An 8699-nucleotide genomic window follows, 5' to 3' on the forward strand; every position below is an offset into this window, starting at 1 on the left:
ATGCTAAGCATAGAGAACTAGTCATCACAATCCACCTTCATCCCATTTGATCTTTATTGCATTCTCCCTATAGTCTCAAATCTCCCTCTAATGAGAATCTCAATAGCTCCTCGAAGGAGCCAGAAAAGAACATATTTTAGGCTACCCGACGTCTTGACTTTGCATCCCCTCTCTTTAGGCTTTAACTCATAATGCCCTCCCTTGGTATGTGACTCAACCTCTAGGTCAAAAGGTCTTTCCCAATGGTTGTAACGTAAGCACAAAAGGGTAAGGGTAGGCTTAAAATTTAGAATTTGGTGGTATTCCTAATTAGTGAAGCAAAAGAGTGATCAAACCTTGTCCTCATAACCAAGTAATCATCAAACAAAAACAAACTAACACCCCCAAGCTTATTCAAAGCTAAAACCACAATCATATATACAAAAAGCGTAAACGCTTCTCCCCCAAGCTTAAAGGAAGCGATGTACTCAATGCTTCAAAAGGAGAAAAGAATCACATCAAAATATTTTTGAAATTTCTCATTCTTTCAATTATTTTTCAATTTTTCCAAAGCTATCACTACTAGAAATTCCTTGGTTTTTAGACGCTTTTTAAGCTTATTCTCGACACAAAAAAGCGTCGAAATTTTTTTCCCGCCAAAAAGCGTCGTCCTTCTCAACGCTTTTTGCTGTCCAAATATTTATACAAAGCGTCGTAAGTAGTGTTGGTTCTCGCACTTTCTCAAATTTGGCGTCGCTTTTTATTTTGTCTATAATCTCAAAATTGGCGACGCTTTTCACTGTCTATAATCTCAAAATTGTCGACGCTTTTTGGTGTACATTGTTTCATTTATTTTAAAAGCTATATTTTTTTATATAAATTGTTGTATTTTTCAAGAAAAAATAAATTTTAATTTTATCGCTGAAAACTAATATACTGAGTAGTTACAAAATCAAAAGAAAAGTTTACTCAAATTCAATTTTATTCATAATCAAGAAGAAGAATAAAACTTAGTATATGTACAATACAGTGCCAAAAACCAATATATTCCAACATTATTGATCTAAGCTAAAATGATACAAGAAAAGTACAAGAACTTTTTATGTATAACACATAACTTCTTAATAAACTGCTAACATTAAATAAAAATGTTATATTGTAATTCTGCACCTATATCGAAAAAATTGCAGCTTCTCACAATTGATTTTGTAGCTACTAAAATGCCTTCATATATCCACTTGATCAATAACTTTCACTTAGAATAGGACATATAAAATAATCACATCAATATCTTGCACCAATAACAAGCATATATCAAAGCTTGAAGTTAAAATTTGCCATATATTTTTGCTGGTTGAGTAAGCTTTGTTATAGTTAGTGGATTATATTCCCTAACATCACAACAATAAAAATTATACATTATATACATACTACAATGACAAAATAAGAGCTTTTAAGATAGTAAGTTAATGGATTGCAACACTAGCTGAACAACTTTATCCTTTATGATTATATATATCAAATAATTACACTACCAAATTAAGAGCTTCAAAATAGGTACCATAGAGGACAAACTAACATGTTTTTTCTCAACTAAATATATAATTCATTCATTCAAATTAACAAACATATTTAAAAAGTAGTTCATACGGATATGCATGGCAAAACTAGTACCTTACTACCTTTTAACCTTGTCAGTGTGTGTTCGTAAAACTGCAGAAGGTATAGAGAGCTTATATATATGAGTGTGTATATTATATGTTTAGGATCATAAATTGATGATCAGAAAACAGTAATCAACCTGCACCTTTTTCTAATAAAAGGAATTTATATGAAACATTTATTATTGATGGGGATTGATAAACCTGTGAAGAAGCCAAGTAATAAGTAGCCACCTCTTGCTGTTTAGACCTCCTGCTAAAGAAATTCCTCTTACTCTTTACACAACCGTACTTCTTTCAACTAATATATAATTAATTGAAGGAAAATTATATTAAAACAAATAAGAAAAGCCAGAGTATTCATTTTAGCAATCCCACCCAACAAGGAAACAACCCAAATAGGCGTCAAGCATAAATAAAATCCCCGCTGCGATAGAATCAAGCCAGCAGACACCATAAATTTCCAGAAGCCATAACTTCTAGTACACAATTCCAAATTGAGAAATTCTTGAGCCTAAATTGGATAACTTTTTGAGCTCTGTAACTTTCATGAAAGTACTAGGGGCTAAAAATTAGTGCTGATCAATGATATATAGGACGAACAGCAGCAATGGAACTACAGGACAACGGTAAAATAGCAGCAACAACAGCAGCAAAACATTGCTACGACATCTAAAAAAACTCCAAACTATTGTAATCTACCAGCAAAAAAATACAAAACACTAATACAACCAGATATAAATAGATAACCTCCCACAAAGAGTAATCCAACTTAACTCTCTTCTCATTCTTGAAATAAATGTTGCTACCCAAAAGACATAGATTGATTTCTCATAAATAACAAATTTTTGATGATCAAAATACTTGAGATTTCAGACTTTCAAATGTACAAATTAAAGGGGTTTAATGTTTAATCTTGCATTGCTTTTTATTTTTGGAAATAATTGTACATACTCAAGTTGCCATGTAGACTACTCTTAGGTAGAGTTCAACAATTCAGCTACAACGTAGGTAAACAACAGTCGCAGAGCTTTCACCATAACAAAGCCTCGCACAAAAGATGTGATACAGCAGCACAAAACCAGATGCAAAAATAACATAACATTCATCTATGTTGCTATAGTAACATAAGATGTCTTTCTAGGAATGATAATAAATAAATCAACAAATGGCATAATTCTTAAAGCATTTTTATTCTATGTCTTCTTTTGAGGTAGACATGTCTATTGTTTACATATAAAAAGTGAGTTCCTGGCACAAACCATGAGCTACATACCACAAAGAGCTATAACATGTAATTATTGATGGTACACAACTACTTACTGTCTTAATTTAACATTTTAGCATGACTTTCCCCTCTAAATTAAAGTATGATGAAATCATAATCAAGTGTTTTTAGTGATTATTGATTACTTTCCTATAAATCGGTCAATATATACATTATAAAGGTAGGATAAAATGGAAATTATGAACATTTATTGACTAGTAACAACCTTAGCAGAATAGCCTAATAACTAGACATCTGTTATGTTTTGGTAACCATTATCTAAGCAAGTTTATTATTTCAGTCTAGGGGGTGGGTGCATTGGGTAAAAAAACACTCTACAACTACAACTAAACAACGCACATTTGATATCTTAGACTCACCGAGAACTTAATAAGGGCACTAATATGCGTAGCAGCAACATTATTCTCCCAACGAATAAGAGTTGGAACACTCTGGGGCTGAAGCCTTGAGTCTACCCTTCAAGGGTGCTAAGGTGTCCTCCAAGTTGGTCTATTTCCTTCATAAGCTCTCAAAAATGTAGTCATTACAAAAATCCAATATCAATATTAAAGCAACCTATGTAGAAGGGTTATTTATCAACCAGAAAGAGGATGTGATTAGCTTAAAAAATATGCAAATTCCTCTTTAAATTTATTGAACACCCATTGAAGCTTGCTACTGTAGCATCCGTTATCTTTAAACCCCTGCTTTTTTTACCTCATAATTTTCTCAAAGAAATTAGAATATTGGCATATGCTTGTGTTTTGAAATGCACAAAAAAATCTAAAATTTCAATCAATTCACATTAATATAATCAAGAGACTTCTATTCTCACTTTGAACCCATAGACATAAACATCAATAACCGAATCATAGCAAAAAAAAAAAAAAAAAAAAAAAAAAAAAAAAAAAAAGTCAAACAAATGCTTAAACAAACAGTAATATCAAACAATAATGTTCCACTTTTTATTTTTTTTTTTTTTTTAGAGAATCAAACAAGGCTCTTCATTTCTTATAAGTTCCAATGTGTGATTAATGGTTAATTTTACTGAACAGAAACAGTAGCACACAAAAATAAATAAACAATATACATACAAAAACCCTAAAAAATGTATTGTTCATTAATCAAACCAATATGTAACCATAATTTTGTGACATTATTGAATATGAAAATTCTAAAAGAATCTAGAGAACCCAATTTTAAAAGGAAAAAACGAATAAAATAAAAAAGAAAGGATGTACCTCAATGTTATCGATCAGCGCAGAGATGATGAAATCGAATACACGTTATATAACTGATGATGAGTAGAGAAGGTATGATAATGTAAGGAGAACGAAGATCTATATATGAAGTCCAAGATTTAATAAACCTCCTTGAGAATTCAGAATGAAAATGAGATTAAGTTAGGGTTGAGAAGAGGAATGAAGGGATTTTTGTGATTTTGTTGGGTGATTTAATTTTTTGGAAAACTTGTAAATTACTACCCAAAAAGGGTGCTGTTTTGAAATTACTACCCAATAAAAATATTATTTTAAATTACTATCCATTAAAAACAAACTTCTTTCAGATTACTACGCACCTTTTTTTGTTTTCCGGTGGAAAATCTGTTTGAGGGCCCCACGTAACGGCTATAAACGGCTACTTTGACTCTCTCTACCCGATTTCAGTTGTTTATAAATTGTCAAACTTCAATTTAAAAAATTTTGCCCCAAATTACATTCTAAATCCCTCAAATTTTAACTTGTACTGTTAGAAGAAGATATAAACTAAATTTCATACTCTGATTTTGCAGCTAAGGTATGATTCCAGTACTTCGTAAATTAGGGTTTTTTTCCCTAATTTAGTAATTAGGGTTCATGAGGCAATAAAATTTGGGGCTTTTTGCAATTAGGGTATTTGTTTGCAATTAATTGTGCGATTTAGTTAGAATTCTACTAATTGAAATTGATGTTGTCCAAATTTGTTCTTCAATTGTTTATTATGTTGAATAATTGTATCTTATGTGCTGTGTTTTGCGATTGAATGATTTGAATGATTCATTGATGCATGAAGTTGTAAGCTAGTTCTTTTTGTTTGTTTTTGGATTATGTCTTGCAGAAATGGAGGAGAATAAGTACATTTTCAGATTTAAGTATATGAGTGTTGTTGTTGACCTTGAATATGAAGTAGGAAAAAGTAACCTACAGGATACAGCCATAGCTTTTGAAGATCAACTTCGTGACATGGAAGATCCAATAGAAGGATCAATTGACCTTCTTTACCCCATATTTCAGTATATCTATAAAGGAAAGTATAGGACTTTAGAAGATGATGGTGATGTGTTCAAGATGATTAGGAGGTTGGGAAAAAAGGATATGTACATCATACATGTTGGGAGCACAGATGACCCTGGTTTCTTAGCTGATTGCATCATTGAGTACAGGATGAAACAAAATGGGACTTGGCCACCCCCTTGTTATCCTCATTATGGTGGCCAACCACCACAGTGACTAGGTGTGCTTGACTTAGAATTGTATAATTGCTTGTGTTGCATAGACTGACTTGTTGTTTTGTAATTGCAGGTTTGATACATTGAAAATGAAATGGAAGGCTTTGAATGGGGACAGGAAGAAGATGATCAATGGCAGTGGCAATCCTGACAGCAACTTGACTCAAAGCTTGAAACTAGGATCATTTTAGTTTTAGGTTCTGTTGTAGTTAACAAACTGGTTTAAGAGAGGTGTACTTATTATAGTAGTAGTTGATTGTAATGTTAAACTTGGTGTTTGGTATGTTAATGCAATGAACAAGTAGTTGTGGTTTATATATTGTGTGTTTATTATTGCTTTTATGTGGTTTGTATTTGCATCATGGCAATGAACATAAGTGCAACTGGTTGAAACTAGGATTATATTGAAGCAAACTTTGTTTCAACCAACTGTATATGGCATTGAAATGAAATCCTAGTTTTTACAAGTCACAAAATACAAGCCACCACTAAATATAGTTAAGTACATGATAGTTGGTGTTCTGAAAATTAAGCTTGTTGGTGTTCACAAAATACAACCTAATACTACCACCTTCTAATTGCACAGTGTCCAAAATATGACAACCTAACACTACCACCTTCTAATTGCTACCACCTTGGATCTTGTAATTCATAGAAGTGGGGACAAGGTTAGCATAAGTAGTTGTTGAGGCTTGGCTTGGTTGACTTAAAGGTTGCTGCTGTTGACTCTGCTGACTCTGTTGACTTTGCTGCTCCTGCTGTTGCTGTTGGTTCTGTTGTTGGTCCTTCCTGTACTGCTCTTGAGGGAATGTCCTATTCCCAATGCTGTTAGGTCCAGCAGTAGCACCAAGTGCACTCTCCTGTATTTGACACAGAACATTCCAATCAATATTCAAATTATCCCACTCAGAACAGAACAGAACATAACAAGAAAAAAAAAAAAAGAAACCTTCTGCAATCCCCTTAGTTGTTTCTTCTTTCTTTGCTCTTTCACCCATTAAGTGTCTGAGGGGGGTCTGCCTCCATCTTTCTTTGGTGAAGACACAACAATAGGAGTTACTGTTGGGTTCTTGCAAGTTTTTGCATAGTGACCTTGCTGCCCACATATTTTGCAGATGCTTCTTCTCTTCACAGGCTTCTGCACTTGTTGGCTTTGGGAACCCTCTTCTCCCTGTTCTAGCTTTCTTTTCTTTGATTTAGGTCTTCCAGGCTGGACTCTAATGGCTGGTGGCATAGGTGCTCTGAGCTTCACCTTCTCCCAATGGTGTGGGCCAGGCATAGGTTGCACTTCATACCTATAAGCCAACATATAGGTGTCCACAGAGTATGCAGTGTCTACATAGTCTTCAGGATCTACCCTTTTGTCCATGATGCATGCATATTCATGGACACAAGGGATACCTGTAAGCTCCCAGTGATAGCAGGTGCAAGTTTGTTTGCTAAGGTCAACTGTAACTATATCAGAATTCAGTTCAACCTCATATGCATCATCCCTGGATACTTGCACAATACAATGCCTTGCAACAACCTCAATTCTCTTGAATGTTTTCTTCACATAAGGTGTTACCTTGCCTTCCATTTTTTGATAACACTCCCACTTGTCATGGTTCCTTTTCATCATATACCTCCTAAGCCACTCCATTTGAGTCAAAATAGGCTTATCCCTAGCTTCTTTTATAACAGCATTAAAGGTTTCACAATCATTATTAAGAAGCATGTTTGACTTAGGAAAAGAACTAAAGGCATTCCTAGACCAGTGCTCTGGTGGGATGTCAGCAAGGTACTCATATGCCTCCTCAGAAAGAAACTTAATTGACTCCATGGCCACTTCAAAATCAAACTATAAAAGACAAAAAATAACTAGTAAATACCTAACATATAACCTAGATTATGGACAGTACAACCAAAACAAGATTTTAACACATTCTAAGTATAATAAAGTGGTGTCTTTTGTGACTTACCAAGGTAGTTGCTCTGGCAGCTGACCAAAATAACTCCTTAAATGTTGAGCCACTGAATTGTAGCTTAAAGTTAGCCCAAATGTGCTTGACACAGTACCTTGTGTCTGCATTTGGCACAACTTGACTCAAAGCTTCCAGCATGCCCTGTTCACAAACCACAATCAAGCAACAACAATCATTTCATTTCATTAACCCAAGTTAAGACTAGAAATGGAAGTAACATATTGAATAAACAAAATAGGCTTACCTTTTGTCTATCAGACATGAAAGTATAACCAAGGCCTCCATCTTCATCTTTTAGTGTATCCATCAGCCTCTCAAGAATGAAAATCCATGTTTCTTTGTTCTCAATCTCAACTGTAGCCCAAGAAATAGGGTAAATGTGGTTATTACCATCCTTACCAACTGCTACTAGGATCTGTCCTGGGTGGGGACCCTTTAAATGAGTGCCATCAAGCCCTATCATAGGCCTGCAGCCAGATAAAAACCCTTTGGCTAAAGGTGCAAGAAACATGTACATTCTTAATAATAATGGAGGTTCAGGCTTCTCTACTCCATCAACTACTACTACACAACCAGATCCAGGGCTATGCTTAATAACAGCCTTACCATAGTCCCAAACTCTAGCATACTATTCTGATGCTGAGCCATAAATCATCAGTTTAGCCCTTGCCCTTGCCATCCAAGCCTTACTGTATGTTATTTCTATCCCAAGGTCCCCTTAAAGTTTCCTTCTGAAAGCTTTAATCTTCAACCCAAGTCTGATCTAAAATCCTCAATGTACTTCTCAGCTAAGTACTCAGCAGTTAAGTTATGATTGCTTCTAACCCTAAGACAGTTATGCTTCAAATTCAATCTCTTTATTTGCCAAAAATCTTGGTTCACATACCTTCTAACCACCACCCTAAAGTGACATCTTCTACCCCCAACACATGTACAAGTAGGAAGTCTACATTTTTTAGCATTCCATTTACACTGACACCTCTTCCTACATTGTATTGTAATCTGACTACTATCATTGTGCAAATACCAATATTCATACCTGTTTTCAATGGCATGAACCCTAAGAGCTTTCCTCACCACTGTGTTGTTAATGAACTTCTAATATTTCACTAATTGGATTGGTTTCTTGAAGTCAGTTGAAGCATGGAACCATGAACTAGGATCATGCTCATCATTAGAAGCTCTTGGACTATCCAAATCTTCAGAATCTGAAGTATACTCTTTCTGAAGAGTTACCTCTTTCTGTAGCAGTTAACTTTCCAAAAAGACTTGCTCTTCATGTTTGTCTTCCACATCCTTCAAACTGGCATTCACCTCTTGTAGAATTTTCCACCCACTGT

At 34.5% G+C, this 8699-nt stretch overlaps 1 protein-coding gene and 1 long non-coding RNA gene across 3 annotated transcripts; both read right to left on the bottom strand.

The window, feature by feature from the left end:
• Positions 1–949: 949 nt before the first annotated feature.
• Positions 950–4388, bottom strand: LOC145584123 (uncharacterized). Of its 2 annotated transcripts, XR_014100338.1 has the most exons (4): positions 4149–4388; positions 3288–3424; positions 1787–1893; positions 950–1692 (listed from the first exon to the last, which is right to left on the bottom strand). It is a non-coding gene; the product is annotated as an uncharacterized LOC145584123 (long non-coding RNA). The 2 variants fall into 2 exon arrangements; XR_014100339.1 differs by lacking the exon at positions 3288–3424 and having other exon boundaries at positions 4149–4384.
• Positions 4389–6015: 1627 nt separating this feature from the next.
• Positions 6016–8375, bottom strand: LOC145632171 (uncharacterized). Its single transcript, XM_081684479.1, has 5 exons — positions 8246–8375; positions 7604–7923; positions 7357–7500; positions 6456–7235; positions 6016–6255 (listed from the first exon to the last, which is right to left on the bottom strand). The coding sequence occupies exons 1-5, from the start codon at positions 8373–8375 to the stop codon at positions 6016–6018; spliced, it is 1614 nt and encodes a 537-aa protein (XP_081540605.1).
• Positions 8376–8699: the final 324 nt, after the last annotated feature.

This window comes from Chenopodium album, chromosome 1 (genome assembly GCF_948465745.1).
Source record: "Chenopodium album chromosome 1, dcCheAlbu1.1, whole genome shotgun sequence".
Lineage (NCBI taxonomy): Eukaryota > Viridiplantae > Streptophyta > Magnoliopsida > Caryophyllales > Amaranthaceae > Chenopodium > Chenopodium album.